Source organism: Ochlerotatus camptorhynchus, unplaced genomic scaffold (assembly GCF_037179485.1).
Source record: "Ochlerotatus camptorhynchus isolate MF236.1 unplaced genomic scaffold, CSIRO-AGI_Acam_v1.1 ptg000242l, whole genome shotgun sequence".
In the NCBI taxonomy this organism is placed as follows: Eukaryota; Metazoa; Arthropoda; class Insecta; order Diptera; family Culicidae; genus Ochlerotatus; species Ochlerotatus camptorhynchus.
The window spans coordinates 626,090-645,604 of NW_027040732.1; the positions used below are offsets into that span (position 1 = coordinate 626,090).

Consider the following 19,515-nt stretch of genomic DNA (forward strand, 5'->3'; position numbering starts at 1 on the left):
ATTAAGAAAGATTTTGAACGTTAATAACTCTGCTGCCCCTGGTCCAATTTCAATAATTTTACCACCAATCGGTCAGAAATATGGCTACGCTGCTTCCAAATGTTGATTTTCAACAAGAAACTATTGAAAAACTGGCAAATGTTCAGCATTGTCCAAAAGCGTCGAATTCATCCATTCAATTCATCAATTCAAAATCCACCAATTACCAACATGCATATGCTGCTTCCTAGCACAGTCGTCAGAGAGTAGTAAGTAGACGAAACAAGTCGAAGTGGCATTCGCCTCCGATCCTCGGGCGCGTGCGAATAGGGAGGATGGAATTGCGTAATACTTTACACACTAATCGCCATGTTCAGAACCAAACGCAAACTCTTCGAGATAACGTGGCGGTGTCTGACGTATCTCCGGTTTGATTTACGAGGTGTGCTGAAGGTGTTCCTGAAAAATGAGATCCGTGATACTGTCACCTACACTAAACACGCCAAGCGTAAGCGGCCATGGATGTCATCTACGTTTTTGAACATTTCTGGATCAACAATAGAATAGGGCCCATCAGCATTTGTAAACAAACCGTTCCAAAGCCTCACAAATCGAAAGCCGCTCACACAAACCAACACCAACATCTTGTAGGTAGAAGTTTCCCCTATCCGATGATGGTGTTGGTTTGTGTGGGTGGCCTTCGCTTTGTGAGTAAAGGGCTTTGGAACGGTTTGTTTACAAATGCTGATGGGCTCTTTTCTATTGTTGATCCAGATTTGTGAAGCCGAGTTATTTACGAAAGAGAGTGTTGATGAAGAGAATCGATCAATGTAGATAGGACCTATTGAAAAGTGACGCGAGATTTGTTTTCCGTACTGAGCTTCAATGCTACCGACGCCAGGGAGGCAGCTCCCAGAGATGTTATGCCTTAGAACATGCCGATGGCGCCGACTGAGATTGGACCCAGGCCTGCTGGGGTGAGAGGTAATCACGCTAACCACAGACGCCGATATCTATCACGGCGAATGAGAACGACCCAAATTTGAGTTTAGTTATCTCAGAAATAAGAAATAAAGTGCAGGAACTCAGCGATGAGTAAATTTGCCTCATGTTTTCTCAGGTTTTTCCAGGATTTTCCATGGAAAAATTCCTGAATTTGCGAAAAGTAAAGATTGGATTCACTCAGTCTATTGGCACCAGTGCTGATAAAAATCCTTTCTTCTACACTCAATTTAGCTGAATATGAAGAAAACCTTAACAGATAGACCAACTACCTGCATGAATTTGAATTTTGATATAAACAAATTCCCTTGATCTAGGCAACCTCTGAGTATCAAAAATAACATTTGTTTTTCTTCATTCGTGGCTAGATTCTCATTATCGCCTCTGTTGTTGTAAATATTGATATTCGTCTTCATCTTGGTCGGGATGATATTGAGGATCAAATGCAAAATGATTATTTTCATTCTAAACAATAACGCTAAAGATCGTGGTTTTTAGACATAAGTCGACGGCAAATTATTGCCTCAAGCTGAACTGATGATAATATCGATGATTAAGGCAGTGTGGTCGACAATATTCAAAATAATCATTTTGCCCAAAATTTCGTTGATTATTTTGCTTTTGAGGATCACTTCTGATTTTGACAATTTTGGGTTTGATAATCGAGCACTGGTGAATATCAACAAACGCGTATTCGTTGATGTATAATAAACTCATTTGTTCATTTCGCTCGTTTCGTAACTACGAAGATGTTCAAAACAAACGCAATTCATCGACACTGGGTTGAAGCGCTACTCCTTGCGTGTGATGGATAATGATAAAAACAGACACTGATTGGCACTACTCCGAGACTGAATAAAATTTTCGTCAATTTCCTCATTTTCTGGCAGATTGTTTAGGTTTTCCACAGGAAACCATAAGACAAATTTACTCATCGCTGAGTTTCTGCACTTTTGGCGATTATGAGTGAACTAAACTCAAATTTGGGTCGTTCTCATTCGCCGTGTCCGCAAAAGGAAAAGAGCCAGTGTCGCTACTTGATAGCAAACTACTCATAATGGGAGGAGTCTTTGTAGCTTTTATACCACTTGGTTGCACATCATTCTGCTTTAACCTAAAAAGATATAAAGCAGCGCTGCTGTCTGGTATCAGCAGAGCTCCACTCTTTGCTCGACTGTTGAGCTGTTCAGTTCGTTTTCTTTTTCGCTCGAGTTCTCGCTTTGATTCGGTTTGTGATGTCGCGTTGCGCCGTGGAAGCGTCGCCACCTTCGCGCGTTCTGGCAAGTTTGCTGCAACTTGCCAACACGAAACAAATGGTGCGTAAACGTACCAATGATTCAGCAGCGGGCCCTTCAAAGAAGGTGGTAATCCAGCACATCGCGTCGCAGGATGACGCCGGAAAACGGGTACTGCAAGCCAACCAGTTTGCGGTGCTCCCCGAAGAAAATGGCGATGGTGACGTCGTTCCCATCGCTGCAAGAGAGCGGATTCCCCCGCTTTTCACGCCGGAGAAGGATGTTGCCAAGCTGCGTGCCGAACTGGCAAAACACAAGCTGCTGCCTCGCTTCAAGCTTTGCAGCATCGGCACCAAAATCATGTGCTCCAGCCTGGAGGAGTACAATCAAACAGGATGTTTCCTAAAGGAAAACAACGTTGACTTCTTCACGCACGATCTGCCATCGAGCAAGCCACTGAAGCTGGTATTGCGTGGATTACCGTCGTTCGAGGCGGCTGTGGTTAAATCCGAACTGGAGCGGCTTGGGCTCAAACCTGAGGCGGTGTTCCCAATAAACCGGCGTTCCAACCACAACACCAGCTTCCGTGACCAGTTGTTCCTGGTGCACTTCACGAAGGGATCCACCAGTCTAGCGGCTCTGAGATCCAAAATCCGGGACCTGTTTCAGGTCATCATCAGTTGGGAACATTACAAATCCCAACATCGTGATGTTACGCAGTGTATGAACTGCCTCTCCTACGGCCATGGCACCAAAAACTGCCATATGAAGACTATCTGCGGCAAGTGTGCTGGAACTCACTCGACTGCGTCCTGTGAGCAAGATGATGACATCGAGCCAACGTGTGTCAACTGCGGTGGTAACCACCAAGCCTCCAATCGCGGATGTCCCAAGCGAGTGGAGTTCATCAATATCCGTCGGAAGGCTACGATCAATAATCAGCCCGGTCGCCTCCGTAATCATCGTTCGCCTCCTGCACGCACGGAAGTCCAGTACCCAGCTCTCCAGCCCCGTCGACATGTTCCGAACTTAGAACCACTTCCGCTCAACAACCAACAAGTCAAGCATGTGAGTATTCCTAACAATCGAACATTCCAGCATCGTCTCGCTGCTGCTGCTGCCCAGCCAATGCCAGGTCCCTCCACCGCCCCTGGTTTATCATACGCTGGTGTTGTCTCAGGTGAGCCTGTCGACGATTCTCCGTTCACCTCGGAGGAACTTGTGACGCTCGTGGCCGAGGTCATCATCATCTTGCGCACCTGCAAGACTCGATCTGAACAGCTTCATGCTGCCCTGTCCCTTGTCACTAAGTATGGACCGTGAAGCCATCAAGATCGTAAATTGGAACGCTTGCTCCTTGAAGAGCAAAAACATCGAGTTTGTTGAGTTTCTCAATGAACGAAACATCGACATTGCCATCATAACTGAAACCCACCTGAAGCCTGAAACAAACGTCTACCTTCCCGATTTCCGGCTCGTGAGGCTAGATCGAACCAACTCTGGAGGAGGAGGAGTGGCTATTGCAATAAGGAGAAACATCTGCTGTCGACTGATGCCCAGCTTTCAGCTGAAGATCATCGAAGCCGTAGGGGTGGAAGTTTCTACTCCTATCGGCCCCATCACCATCGTCGCGGCTTACTGCCCCAAACAAGTCAACATCAGGGACGGATCGGCAGCAGATCTGCGACGAGATATTATCAAGCTAACACGACGACGGGAAAACTTTATCATCGCTGGCGACCTGAACGCCAAACATCAAGCTTGGGGCAACAATCGGCGCAATCAAAACGGCACCATCCTGAACAACGACCTGCAGGAAGCGCAGTACAACATCTTGAGTCCGGAAACTCCCACCCGGTTGAGTCGGTCCGGTGTTCACGCTACCATCGATATATTCATCAGCAACATGGGCAACAACATCGCTCAACCTATCACCTATCAGGAACTCAGCTCGGACCACTACCCGGTGGTGACTGAGGTGGGATCCTCCGTAAATCGATTTGAAGCTTTCCGGCGCAACTATCATCGTGTTGACTGGGGTCAGTTCCAAAATTGCGTCGACACCGCTGTAGACTACGATGTCCAACCGGAATCGTCCGAAGATGTTGACCGGTGTCTGCGCTCCATCGATCAAGCAATTTCCCGGGCCAGGGAGCTACATGTGCCAGTATCCAGACAGGTGAGTAACACTCTGAACCTTGACAGGCCTACTAAAGACCTCATTAGACTCCGCAACACGATCCGTAGGCAGTACCAGCGTACTGGGCTGCCTAATCTGAAGACCAATTGCAACCGTTTGAACAAAATCATCCAAGCCAGGATGGTGGATCTCAGAAATATCGATTTTGCAAACAAGATTCGCTCTCTCCCAGATTGTGCTAAGCCATTCTGGAAAATGGCAAAGGTTTTGAAAAATAAGCCGAGGCCCATTCCTCCCCTTTCCTCTCCTAACCAAAATTCGGACCCATCTTTACTAATAACCCCATTTGAAAAGGCCAATGCTCTTGGACAACACTTTGTAAATTCACATAACCTTGGCCACGCCATGGTGAGTCCCCACGAGCCTGCAGTATCACAGGCAATGGCTAGTGTCGCTGCCACCCCCGTAGTTGTCCCTGACGAAAGTAGAATATCGGCTGATGAGGTGATAGCAGCGATTAAATCAACAAAGAACATGAAGGCCGCTGGTGTCGATGGAGTGGTCAACCTCGAGCTGAAAAACTTGAGTGTTGACTTCTTCAAGCACCTTGCAGTGGTCTTCAACAAGTGTTTAATGCTTGGCTACTTCCCTGCATGCTGGAAGTTAGCCAAAGTTATTCCAATTCACAAACCTGGCAAAGACCCTACCAGTGCCAAAAGCTATCGCCCCATCAGCCTCTTGTCCTCCATCTCGAAGCTATTCGAAAAATTGATACTCAGCCGTCTGCTGGTGTTTTCAAATGATAATAACATCTTTCTCAAAGAGCAATTCGGGTTTAGGAAAGGCCACTCTACCATCCACCAACTCGCACGGGTTACTAACATCATCAAGCGGAACAAGTCCGTTTCCAATACATCTGCCATGGCATTGTTGGACGTCGAGAAGGCGTTCGACAATGTCTGGCATGATGGTCTAGTGTACAAGCTGCATCGATACAACTTTCCGAACTACCTCGTGAAGATCATCAAAAACTACTTGTCGGGCAGATCATTCCAGGTCTACTTGAACAATGTCTCCTCTGATACGTTCAACGTTGATGCAGGGGTCCCTCAAGGTAGCCTGCTTGGGCCTATCCTATTCAACATTTTCACGTCAGACGTTCCTCCCCTGTCGGGTGGTGGTATCCTGTCAATGTTCGCAGATGACACCTCCATCATCTATAAGGGTCGAGTGATCCGTGCTCTGGCGAGTAAACTACAATCAGGCCTGGATGTTTTGTCCGACTATTTTAAGAGCTGGAAGATTTGTATCAATGCAGCTAAAACACAAACCATTCTGTTCCCACACTCGAATTCACCTCGGCTTGTTCCACCTGCTAACAACAAGGTCCATCTTGATAGCACTCCCATTGAATGGTCGAGTGAAGTAGTCTACCTTGGTCTCACCCTCGATAGCAAATTGCTATTCCGATCCCATGTGGACAAGACATCCACCAAGTGTAACATCTTGATCAGGTCGCTCTACCCTCTGATAAACAGGAAGTCCACCCTGTCCCTCAAAAACAAGCTTGCTGTCCACAAGCAAATCATTCTGCCGGCTATTGAGTATGGTATGCCAATCTGGGAGAGTTGTGCTAAGTGCCACCACTTAAAGCTTCAGAGGATCCAAAACAAGATCCTCAGAATGATCCTTAACAGTCCACCGCGAACTCGTAATTCTGAGATTCACCACCTGGCCGGTCTTCAAACACTCGAGGAGCGAAAGACTTCCACGCTGGAAAGGTTCAGAGTCGCCTGTCTGCGATCAAACCACCAGATCATTCGTGATTTGGCAACCTAGTATAAGTAGTTAGGTGCTCAAGTAGGTAGGTTATCAAATTTTTAAATTCAAACCAAAACAATCCCACAAAGGGTATCCTGTAAATTAGCGCTAAACGCAATCATCACATTAGAATAACCAATTAACTAGAACAAAGATGAAGAGCCAAAGGCTAACCAATTGAAATGTTAAATCAAATGTTGAAACATAAAACCCAGAAAATAAACGTAAATTTTACTACTACTGGTATCAGCTCATTTTCGCTTCGGACGGCGTGGTCAGCAATAGCAGCAGTAGGAAGGTGGCTAGTCCACTTTTCTATAACCAACAATCAACAATTGACTGGTCGTGGCAAAGGAGGTGCCAATCGTCATCGCAAATTCTTCGAGATAACCACCATCCGTCGTCTGGCTCTCCGTGGCAGTGTCTGACGTATCTCCGGTCTGATCTACGAGGGTCGAGGTGTGCTGAAGGTGTTCGTGGAAAATGAGGTCCGTGATGCTGTCACCTACACTAAACACGCCAAACGTAAGTGGCCATGGATGTCCTCTTCAATAAAACGGCCCTTTTCAGGGCCATCAAGCTTATATCAGTAAAGAGTTGGAATAGAATTTATCTGTGCTTGTTTGTCCATATTCAGAACCACAAGCCCCCAACGACCACACAAACTTGGAAGCAGGGGTGCAAGTGATTTTGATTGATTCTCGTAATCAACTTTCTTTTTGAAAAAGATTACTACAAATTTGGATCGCCTACAATTCAAAAACGGAAAGAGTTAAGATAATAGATATTTCAGGCATAACATTTGATAACGGCACAAAAGCATTTGTAAACTAACCTTCTAAGGCCCTTTACACGCGAACCAAAGTACGCCCACGCAAACCAACAACATCATCGCATAGGGGCAACTATCACCTTTCCGAAAGTGGTATTGGTTTGCGTAAGCGTACTTTAGTTCGCGTGTAAAGGGCCTTAGAATGTTTGTTTACAAATGCTTTTGTGCCGTTATCAAATGTTATGCCTGATTTGATCAATTAAAAGAACTTAATGCTCTTCACATTTATTCCGTCCACTAGCGGTCCTACGTCAAGCTTCCGTTTGTGACCCTAGGCATGTTATTAAGTGATTCAGTACGATCCGAAGTGATTATGAAAATTTCTGAAGATATTCAGTACTTTCCGAAGTGATTAAAACTTTTCTAAAGTTAATCAGCACTTTCCAAACTTTTCTGAACTGAATCAGTACTTTTTCAAGTTCCAAAGTCGCAAATTCTATCATCACCAAGCGTATTCAGTGCGTTTTCCAGCTATTTCAATATTGTATTGGTGATGCAAAACATTTTGGGGGGTAACGCAATATTTAAATGAGTGTTGCAATACTTTTCCATGAGAGTGCACATGGCCAATGATAACGAACCAAATTTTAGTTTAGTTCGCTCATAAATCGTACAAAGTGCAGGAACTCAGCGATGAGTAATTTTGCCTTAATTTTTTTAGGTTTGTCCAGGAAACAAATCCCGAATATGAGAAAAATAAAGATTGGATTCACTCAGTCTATTGGTACTACTCCTAGACTTAGTAAAAATTTCCTCAATCTTCCTCATTTTCCGGCAGATTTACTGATAGCCAGGCATGGAAAATCATTTGCATTCATTTCAGGCATTCATTTGCCCCTAACTGTTTTTTATCAACAGAATTCCGCAAAATGAAATAGGGAATTTTTGTAGGTTTTATTATTAGCTACAACTTTTGCAAATAACTCAAATCCGTATCTCTTATGCATGACGAACCAGAGCGAACAGAATCCACTAATGTTTTTTAGTGAATGTATTTTACATTCACTGAAAAACAGTAACAAGTTCTGCCCGCTCTAATTCGTGATGCATAAGAGATATAGATTTGAGTTACGGGCAAAAGTTGCAGTTAATAACAAAACCTACTAAAGCTCTATACATCATTTTGCGGAATGCTCTTGATGACAAAAGTTAGAAGCAAATGAATGTAAATGAATGCATGAAATGAATGTAAATGATTTTCTATGCCTGCTCATAGCTGTGTACCTGCACTTTTGGCGATTATGAGTAAACTAAACTCAAATTTGGGTCGTTCTCGTTGCCCGTGCTTATTTATGATGAGTAGTATACTGCCCATAACCGCAAGTCAGTCCCATCTGTAAAAAAAAACTGGAAATGAGGTAACGGCGTTCAAAGATTTTACAAGTTTTCTCATCTTACACTTATTTTGAAAAGAAAATTTTGAAAATAATCGTGCTTGTGATAGAATGCATCTGTGTTAAGTAAATAATATTGAATAAAATATCGTGAAATTTTCATTTAATGACCAAAATCTGAGTTGGACTGACTTGAACTGACTGACGTCAATGAGAAAAATAACCGCAAGTCAGTCACAATGCCATGACGATGCTGCATTAGTTTAGCATAGTATTGAACGGTAGAAAGATACCATGGTCCCATACAACGTTATTGAATGTTTCTGGAACCGTTTCGCTTTCTCCAGAGTTATGGTCGGAACATATTCCAGCGAGTATGAGTCTTGAGACCAGAAATTTAAATCATATTTAAAGTTTATTAAATTAAATCACATTTGTTTTTCTAATGGGACTGACTTGCGGTTACTTTTCGCTGAAAGATAGTTTGACTTGGTATTGTCTTTCATTTTTCTTGGGCACCTTTTTTTTCAATAGCACAGGTAAAAAATCATAGAAAGATAAACAGAATAATTGTGAAGTAATGAAATTGGGTTGTTAGCGTAAGCTTTCCATAAAACATCAAAGAAAGGTTTTTTTATCTAGTTCGTTTATTTGTAAGGCTCAATCGATCAAAGAAAGGTTATCTTCCATTTAATTCCACTTTATTAATTTTGGTATCCATGACAGATACGTATTTCGACTACAATGTGCAGTCATTACTTCATTATGATGGCTACCAAGCCTTTGGGAATTTTCCTTATTAGAGAGTTGTATAGATTTTTCTCCTTTAGTTCTCTTAAATCTTTGGTTTTTATTAGTTAGGTAGGTTTCAATTCAACACATTGTAGTTTCATTCTTATACATGTGATTTTGACTTTTTTACCTAAGGGATGAGTAGTTCTTTAGTGGAAATGACACTTTTGCACATTGTAGTCGAAATACGAATCTGTCATGGATACCAAAATTAATTAAGAATAATGGTGCTAAATCAAAATTGATAAAAAATACAGATGGGACTGATTTACGGTTACCGGCAGAATATGTGCACAGTTCGAAAAAGTAGTGTAAATTTCTGTTCAGTATGATGCACATAAATGGAACGTCACATATCATATAAGTTTACATTATATATCATGTAAAGTTCTGAGACATTTCATGCAATGTAGCAAATATTATATGCAAAAGCCCATTGTTGTAAACAGCATTGTTTACAAGTTGCTCGGTTGTGTGTAATGAAATACAAGTTTATGGAATGATTGTTTACATCACTATTAAAATTCAGAATTTTCATCTGTGTGTTTCATATTTTCATCTTATTATTCTTTATAATATAGAAGCCTCAGATTTTTTTAGACTTGCTATTTCCGTTTGCGCAAAGTAATTTTTCTATTCTTGTATTGCAGCTTGATTTTGTTTTCATATTAATAACTTTGTATTTCTTCAATGTTCTGCACTCTTTGCGATTTTCGACACCTACTATAGATTTTCCGTTTCAGGTTTTTTTTTTGTTTTATGTTTGTCTTGTATAATTTTCTGCTATTTTTATTTTTAACTCATTTTTTCTTTTTTATTTTCTGTTGTTTTATAATTCAATTCAAATAATTCATAGAATTACTGTTCACTTTCAAGTGATTTCAGACATTCCATTTTCAATATTAACGACTTACCTGATTTGTATAAACCGAAAGCGTTAAGCAGTCTTCGACATCGGGAGCGAACTGCTTTCCATTGAACAGCGAAATCAGCTTCAACTGAGGACACGGTAGACCATATCGCGATACATCGCGAACACCTTCCCATGGGAGCGCTTTTCTTGGAGGCTAAAAGAATCCTTCCGCATAAGTACCTACCAACAGTATTGCAAATCATCAACCAACCTTAAATCTGTACTCTCCAGCCGTAGTTTCTCCATATTTGACACTCAAAAACTGAAGAATCTTCCTACCGGTGAATGCACTCTCGGCAGTCGAACCACGTAGAGTTCCCAAATTCGGCAGTGCAATCTCAGGAGCTTCATCGAAAACCGGCACTGAGCCACCAAGTTGCAAACTCATCGTCAGTGCTAGAAAAAGATAAGCTATCGCCATTGTCACCATTCCATCGAATGTACCACCAACTTCAAACGACAAATAATCACCGTTCGTTTCGTCGCAGAAGGTGATGGTCAACAGTTACTAACATAATGCGAATACCTGATCGGGGCAGAAGAACGCGAAAATGCGAAGATGTGTACACAAAACAGAGATTCTGATGTTTTCGACCCAAACCAAAACAACACACAACCTTACTTATGCCATTACGGCCTGCCTGTCCGCGATCTCACTCAACCACCTACATTGAACGGCACATTATCTCAATCGGGTTGAACCGGTTCCCCAAACAGACGAGCCCCACTAGGCTCGCTAGAGTTGATGGGAGATTACGTGGAGCAGGCAGTGGATCGAGGTATCAGAGTTTTACTGTGATTATGACTTCAACCGAATGCGATTTTCGGTTGGTGTAGAACCCCTCCACTAAGCTTGCTAATCATATTATCGCTCGAAGCGGGATAGGTATATCGAGTCAGTTGGTTGTAATCAAAAGTTGTGAAGTTTCAATTCGAAATTACGTTCTGAAACGAGTGCAAAATAAGAAAATATTAACATCAATAAAGGTAACAATCTGCTCTAATACAATTTGATCGGGTAATCTCCCACTAAAGGCGTCATTGCCATCCAATTAATCGGAAGCAACACGGGAAGAGAAGGTGCTTCGTGTTTCCAACTGACTCCAAGGTGGGAAAGACCTCGTGCGCGCTAAATGTTGTGTTCAACCTTCAAATGGTTGCAGCCAACTCATGTTTGAAATCCGTTAACTCAAATTCGCAAAAAATCGTACATACATCAAAGATTGAGTAAATTTATATTCGTATATGAGAAAATGGCACTCACTCTTATATGGGTCACATTTATTCATATTTTATTAAACATTTACTCAGTGATCTACGTTTTTGCGAATTTGGGTAAATGGATCTCAAATATGGGTGAATTCAACGGCCGTGTTCGCCTTAATAAATTATACTTGCATACAATACATTTTCTATGCTGAGTTGCATGAAATCAAACTGCCACCTATGCTTTGAACTAAAAAGTTAAAGGCAATTATTAATTCTCGGTTATAAAATATATAATTAAATTGCATCTAAATCCAGGCATAGAAAAAAGTTCATATTTTATCCTTGACATAAAGGATATGGCTCATCGATGAAAATCTCCTGTGTTTATTTTTTGTTCAGAACATAGCGTCAGCTGGACAGTACAAAATTTGTAATGGATAAATGCATTCCTTCGAAATTTTTCTATAGGCCCAATATTAGGGAAAGTGAAATTCAATTGAAACTGCATGAGCGTAGAGTGTATCACGTTCAAAAACTTGAAGTTGTTGTTGTCGTATTGGTACATCCAAACCAATATTAAGAACAGAGTATCTGATTGCTGTATTGAAACCCAAAAGTGCTCTTATCTCATCCACAACATAAAACTTCTCTACCATCACTGGTCTATCCTCCGAGATGCACAATGCAGCAGAAAAATTGGCAACTACTTTGATGTGTTCTTTCATAGCATAAGCTTTCAAGGGTTTGTTAGACGAAGACTGCAAGCTAAAGATTTGAGATGAAGCGTTCTTGTCAGCTAAAATCTTATTGAATGATGCCTTTGTTATGGTGTTGACTTGAGCACCAGAGTCTATTAAAAATGCAATCTCAACTCCAGCTACTTTAACTTCAATCATTGCAACGTTTTCATTGGGTGCTTTATAACTACACGAAGAAGATTGTAGATGATTCACTGCTCTTTTATTAGATTCTGCGATTTTTTGTAGTTCCATCATTTTCTAGAAAATGGTAGCAATTATTAGTAATAAGCATTTTATTTGCATTGATACTTTTCAGATTTTCTGTTGACAAATTAAGTTTATTCCAATTCACAAAAATAGGTTCAAAATGTTACTCAATCAAAATGGGATACAAAATTTACTCAATATCTTCATCATTTTCGCGTACCTTCGTGTCCAGCTCATCTTCGGTTTTTCTCGACTCAATGGCTGCAACTTTTCGCTCAACAACTGCCTCCTCTTGTTCTGCATGACGCTTCAACGGTCTTCTCTGGTCTCCTGTAGAATTTGATGGACAAACACGTGCAATATGACCCATTTGTCTGCAAACTCGACACTCTTTCCTGATCGCAAAACACTCAGATGCTCGGTGGTAAACGCTTCCACATCTCCAGCAATTGAAACTAAAATTGCGACGATGATTTCCTCTCGAGAATCCTCTTCCTCCTCGTTGAAATCCTCTTCCTCTTCCATTTGAATTAAACGCTGCATGATGGTCGCGGAATCCGTATGACACTGCTGCTACCAATGATGCCTCTCCATGACCATGAACTTTTTGGAACTCTTCCTCGTTGGTTTTCTCAGTCTCTCGATCTCGTACCAGGTCTATTAGGTTCTTCATCGTTTCTTGTTTTACCCAATTCCGATGGACTAGGATCCCTACCCTTCCATCACTGGCACCTTTTGTAACCACCCTTACTACAGCTTCCATTTCCTCGTCGATCCCATAATTGCACAGTTTTGCTGCAGAAGCCACGCGTTGAACAAATGCAATGCTACTTTCTGAGGAGCCTTGACTTATCATCATGAGTCTTCCTCGCTGCGACATTGTGTACGTTCTTGAACCGTAGTACTCATCCAGTCGGGCCAATGCGTTTGAAAATGGAGCTATTTTTTCATCGGGCATTCCGGGTGTCGAAGCTGTTGTTTGGAATATTTCTGTAAGCTTTGGCCCTAATTTAACCTTAAACACCCTAAATTTCGATTGCTCGTCAACACCTTTAATAAGCTGCATCATTTTTGCGACCGTCCATTATTTCTCGCTCCATATGGAAGGTTCGATACTGGCTTGATTGATGGGCGCTACTGTTGAGCAGTCCCGGTCAGGGTATCACCCCTGCGACTGATGAATAGATCTTCGAAGCCGCAGTGAGGGAATTTCTTCAAAAGCCATCACTGTGGATGCCACTGAAGCTGTGGTTGCTGGATGGGCGCTACTGTTGAGTAGCCTCGACCCGGATGTGATTCGCTGTCGTTGTTGCTGGATGGGCTCGTGATGGAGGCCCGCTGCTGCTGTATTTGCTATCTGCTGCTGGTTCTTGGTGTTGCCGCTTCCAAGTCTGCCGTAATTCTCCCCTCTCAGTGAAAAATTTGCCGAGATTCAGTTAACAAACGGGAATTTTGCCGAGATCTCAGCTAACAAACATATTTTTTGCTGAATTTCCAGCGAAAAAATCTAAGTGTGCAGGATCCAGGGGGGAGTGGAATTAGTTCACCGGGCGTTGGTTGGGGGGGGGGGAGGGAGCGGGTTGCACTCGCGGTTGCTGGTTGGTTCAAATAAGCGGAAAATCGCCTGGTCCGAAAGTCGGGCCCTTATTTTTCTTACGTCCTGGTTGGTTGGAGGTCGATGCATCCTTTCGGATACGCTTGAACTCTTCGCGTTTGGGGCACTGACTGCTAGAGCCCTGATGAGCACCGCCACAGTTGACACACTTGATAACCTCAGGACTGTCCTCTGGGCAGTCGGAGGAGGCATGGTCCTTGGTGCAAAAGCTGCAGCGCGGGTTGATGTTGCAGTTTCGGGTGCCGTGCCGAAGTTGAGGCAGTGCGGACACTACGTTACATCGCGGCGCATACCACGGTAGGACTCCCAATAGATGATGACGTTGAAGAGGGCATTAAGCGTTGCCGTCCCCTTCTTGAAGTGTACCAGGAAAAGGCAATCCTGGTACTTCCTCTAGATTTCCTTCCTCCTCTTGATCCAAAAGACGGCGATGGGGGCTAGCTTGTACCGGTCTTTAATTTCGATCACCTTCGTTTCGAAATTCGGAAGGCCTAGGAAAACTACCCTAAATGGCTTGTCGCCCGGCATGTCGTGTGTGAAAAATTCCACTTTGGAATTCTTCAGCGAAGCCAAAGCTTCGTTGTAGTCCGCTTTGGTGTGGAGGATGATCTTCGTGCCAATCCCGCACAGCTTGTACTCGGCAGCGACGCCGAGGGTTGCCATCTCTTGAGCCACCTTGTCGAGTGGTACTGACTTCACCACCAGAGGTGGGAGTTTCACTCTCGGTCCGTTCTGGCCGCCCGTGGCCATGTTTTCAACGGACCCACCGAAATCACCGACGTCACTACCGTTGGTTGCAGTGGCGTCATCCTGGAGACCACTGTTCTTTAGGGTATGGACACTTCCACGGTCGGATGTGTCCCTCTTAGTCTAATAGCCGCCTTGGGCAGCGTTAGACTGGGTTGCAGGGTTCGAGCTCGGGTTCAAGCCTGTCTTCTTCTTCCGAAACGACCGAAAACGAGAACAAACGCGTAGCACTGAGCTAGTGAGCGAATCAAAGAACCGACTGTACTGCACAACGGTTTGATGCAGGATGTCCTCCCCGTTTCTCTGCTCTGCATGAGCTTATATTTATATAGGCACATATCACAGGAGTGGAACTTCGGATCTGAAAGTGGCTCCACTTGTCATTTGCGAACACTAGCGCACCTAGCGGTAGTAGGCATCTTCTGCCTGCAGTTAAGATAGGCAGCATGCTATGATAGTGTGAGTGCACATAGAAAGCCCGTGTGGAACGCTACCACAACACATCGCTTGTTGAGCAGAAAAACGAACCATTTTTGATTCACCGATTTGTTTGCACTTCCCCTTCTGTTCTGTGCACATATGCTTTTTCTTCTTCTTCTTCTTTTTTCTTTCGTAACAGCCGGCGCTCGACAGCCGTTCGGATTACGGAGCAATGGGCGATCGTACACAGCAATGAACAATTTCATTTTTTTGTTTCGATCAAAATATAGGGGAAATGTATGTAATGTCGGCCTAAGTGTTCCTAATTTGGGCCCATATATAAATTCAGCAAACCACTAAATTTTCAATAGCAACCAAAAATATCCATTAGTACCGTCCCAATGACGCGTTGAGCTAGATAAAATTGATAAATAGCAGATTTTTAGCGATGGGCCCAATCTTAGAACCATAGGCCAACATTAGAGCCATTTCCCCTAAATGTTTATTAATAAAATTGACGAAATTTAAACTATGAAACTAGAATTTAAGAAAATAGATTATTATTTCTTATTCCACTCTCCGCTACTACAGGTACTACTGGCTTAAAGCCTTTGGAAGGTGATGATGACGTTTAGGCAGCTGGATGAGCAAATCGGACCGAACAATCCCATATTCTTCGGTTCAATGCAAGAGTCTCGGCCCTGCTGGACAAGGGTTGATCCGGTGGTTAGAAAGGTGTAGCGAAGGATACCTCAACTTCGCTACGAGTAATGGGCACTCAGAAGAGTCTCGGCCAGGTTGCTTCAGGATTAGTAGTTTGGTTGCTACCGTCATGCTGGTTTCTTTTGCTGATCGTCGCGATGCTTCTACATCCACACAGGGGTTGTTGCTTTGTTGGTTATGTGACTAGATGAATGAAAATGAAAAATACATCAGAGATTTTCGAAAATGTCATTGAGGTTTAGTATTTACATATACTGACTTGATGATTAAGTAAAAATAATAACCACCAAATGAGAGGAGCGTCTTTCAGCTACTGTATGGACGAAAGCAACACTTAAGGCATATCAGCTGAAGTTCTTCCACTTTTTAAGGTTTTGTCGTTTGTCAATCGGACATGAAAATATAATCATTTTTCGAAAGCTAGAAAATAAGACCCACCAATTTTGGGTATTTTATCATACATCTATTTGGCTGACTGATAGTTTACTTTGGCTAAGAATTTCTTTATCAGTATATTCTTCCTGTTTCTGATATGAGATGGAATAATTAGCGGTACTTTGAGTACAATTTGGAATAGCCTTATTTATCCTTCATTATTTGCTGGTTATTCTCTTTTTCAGACCAGTAAATGTTCTTTGCAAGTGTTAATAAATAATTTCCCAATTTTCGGCCTAATGACCTTCGGCCTAGTCACCAAGCATCGATCCTTTTGTACCTATTCTTAGTCACCCGATTTTCTTGAGTCCTCTAAAACTGTTGGTTTTGAGTCCTAATAGACCCTTTGATCATTTAAAAGCACTGAGGTCTACTGATCCTAATAATTTATAATAATTTATTACTAATAGTAGCTCAGCTTTACGAGTGCCGTGTTATTCCCTGCGCATTGATTGATTCGTCGTACTTCCGAATGCTATTTCTGTGGAGCTCTACTTAGTTAACTGCATACGGATCGTGTACACCAGATCGTCGAATGAGTCAGGTGAAGTCAAGGTCGTTTTATTAACGTCTCGCTCGAAGGTGTCTCCACTAAAACTGCAAAGCATTCCTCGCCTGGAACTTTGTGGTGCACTTCTGTCTGCTGAGCTCTACCAGAAGGTCTCCAAAGCGCTACGCATCCCATCCAAAACCTACTTCTGGGCAGATTCAATCACCGTTTTGAGCTGACTCAAGGATACTGCATCAACTTGGTCAACTTTCGGTGGAAACCAGGTTCCCAAAATTCAGCAGAAGACGGAGAACTGCGAGCGTCAGCACGAAGACCGAGATCACGAGGCGATGGAAAATTTAAACCGCGTAAATGACACAGTGAAGTTCTACAAGAAGCTAAATAGGTCGCGCAAAGGCTACGTGCCGCAAGCCGATATGTGCAAGGACTTGGACGGTAATCTTCTCACGAACGAGTGTGAGGTGATTGAGAGGTGGAAGCAGTACTATGGCGTACTCAACGGTGAAGCAGCAGAAAACGAAGGTGGCACGGCAACATACCTTGGAGCACGCGCAGAAGACGATAGGCTACAGGCCCCCTACGTATGCCCAATCTACAAAAAGGGTGAATAGTTGGATTGCTGCAACTACCGCGCGATCACACTGCTGAGCGCCGCCTACAAGGTAAGTACTCTCCCAAATTCTATGCCGCCGTCTGTCACCACTTGAAAGAGAGTTCGTGGGGCAATATCAGGCGGGATTCATGGGTGCCCGCGCTACCACGGACCAAATTTTAGCGATTCGGCAGGTTCTGCAGAAATGCCGCAAATACAACGTGCCCGCAAATCATTTGTTCATCGATTTCAAATCCGCATACGACAAAATTGATCGAGATCAGCTATGGCAGATTATGCACGAGTACGGATTTCCGGATAAACTGACGCGATTGGTCAAGGCGACGATGGATCGAGTGATGTGCGTTGTTCGAGTATCGGGGACACTCTCGAGTCGTTTGAATCTCGAAGGGGGTTACAGCAAGGTGATGGACTTTCGTGTCTGCTATTCAACATCGCAATAGAAGGTGTGATCAGAAGAGCTGGGATAGACACGAGTGGCTCGATCTTCAGGAAGTCCATCCAGCTTCTTGGCATCGCCGATGACATTAACATCATCGCACGGAACTTTGAAACGATGGCGCAAACGTACATCAGACTGAAGACTGAATCTAGGCGGATTGGACTTGCCATCAACGCATCAAAGACAAAATACATGAAAGGAAGAGGTTCTAGGGAAGACAATGTTAGCCTCCCACCCCGAGTTCAGATGGACGGTGACGAAATCGAGGTGGTCGATGAGTTCGTGTATTTGGGCTCACTGGTGACCGCCGAAAATGATACCAGCAGAGAAATTCAAAGACGCATTATGGCAGGGAATCGTGCCTACTTTGAACTCCGGAGGACGCTCCGGTCGAATAAAATTCGCCGCCGCACGAAGTTGACTGTTCACAAGACGCTGATTAGACCGGTGGTCCTCTACGGCCACGAGACCTGGCCTATGCTCGTGGAGGACCAACGTTTGGTGGTGGTGGTGTTTTCGAACGGAAGGTGTTGCGTACCATCTACGGTGGAGTGCAGATGGATGACGGAACGTGGAGGAGGTGAATGAGCCACGAACTGCACCAGCTGCTGGGAGAACCATCCATCGTCCACATTTCAAAAATTGGGCGACTACTGAGCACGTCGTAAGAATGCCGCACGACGACCCAGTGAAAATGGTTCGCGAAAGCGACCCAACAGGAACAAGAAGACGAGGCGCAAGTAGAACGAGCAGACTACAAGGCTGGTGAAGTGTGGCCATGGATCGAGTAGAGTGGAGACGACTTCTTCGGACAGCAGAGGACAACAAGGTCTTAGCTTGATTAGTAAAGTAGTACAGTCGATGAAGGTGTTGACATCGAGGCAGCAAGAAAACCGTTGCTTGTAGTTACTTCTTGTTCATTAACATTCGTCATGGCAGATTCTCCAACTACCAGCATATGTTACTGGTGGTGGTACTTCGGTAATCTTCGTCTACCAAAGGCTGAGCGAACCGTTTCGTCACCGTTAACAACAGCCGAACTTCGTAGCGCTGAACTAGGACTCGTTCGACTGGTTCAAAAGGACAGTTTTGCTGCGGAATTGAAGGCACGGGAGGCAAAGCAGATGATCTCCTCTAATTCACGCCTTCACTGGTTCAATCCGATGATTGCCCTTGACAACGTTCTACGCATCGGGGGACGATTGAATCGTTCCGCACAACCCTATGATTCTCGCCATCAAATACTCCAGCCAGGATCACATTCTTTCACAACACTTCTCGTTCGCTGTCACCACGAACGTCTTCTTCACGCAGCTGTTCAGCCTCTCACCAACACTGGGTGGCAGAAATATCACTCGTCGTATCGTTCACGGCTGCCTTATCTGTTTCCGAGCAAAACCAAAACCAGTCGAGCAATTTTTAGCCGAACTTCCATTTCAGCATGTTACCGCTTCGAGACCATTGTTCGTCGTTGGTGTTGATTTCTGGGGACCAATCTACCTCAAGCCTCGTCACCGAAGAGATGCACTTCTGAAAGCCTTTGTAGCGCTATTCGTATGCTTCAGCACGAAGGCTGTTCACTTGGAGGTCGTCATGGACCTAACTACTACCAAGTTCCTCCAGGCTTTCCGTCGTTTCGTATCTCGTCGGGGTTTAAGGTCAGACGTTGTCGCGGCATAAACTTCGTTGGTACTGCTAACGAAATCCGGAAACTATTACGTGTCAAGGACTTCCAGCACTCTTTTGTCAGTGAATGTGCCACCAATGGAATTCGCTGGCACATCAATCCACCTCGTGGTTCACAC

At 43.7% G+C, this 19,515-nt stretch overlaps 1 protein-coding gene across 1 annotated transcript in view; it reads right to left on the reverse strand.

Moving 5' to 3' along the window:
* LOC135704503 (uncharacterized) overlaps positions 1-19,515 on the reverse strand; it is a 65,946-nt gene that overhangs the window by 23,437 nt on the left and 22,994 nt on the right. The window contains exons 5-9 of the mRNA XM_065225985.1: positions 14,268-14,689; positions 13,862-14,028; positions 10,575-10,700; positions 10,260-10,444; positions 10,050-10,202 (exon numbers count right to left, since the gene is read on the reverse strand). Coding sequence (XP_065082057.1) covers positions 10,050-10,202; positions 10,260-10,444; positions 10,575-10,700; positions 13,862-14,028; positions 14,268-14,689 — 1,053 coding nt within the window. The remainder of the gene's footprint in view (positions 1-10,049; positions 10,203-10,259; positions 10,445-10,574; positions 10,701-13,861; positions 14,029-14,267; positions 14,690-19,515) is intronic.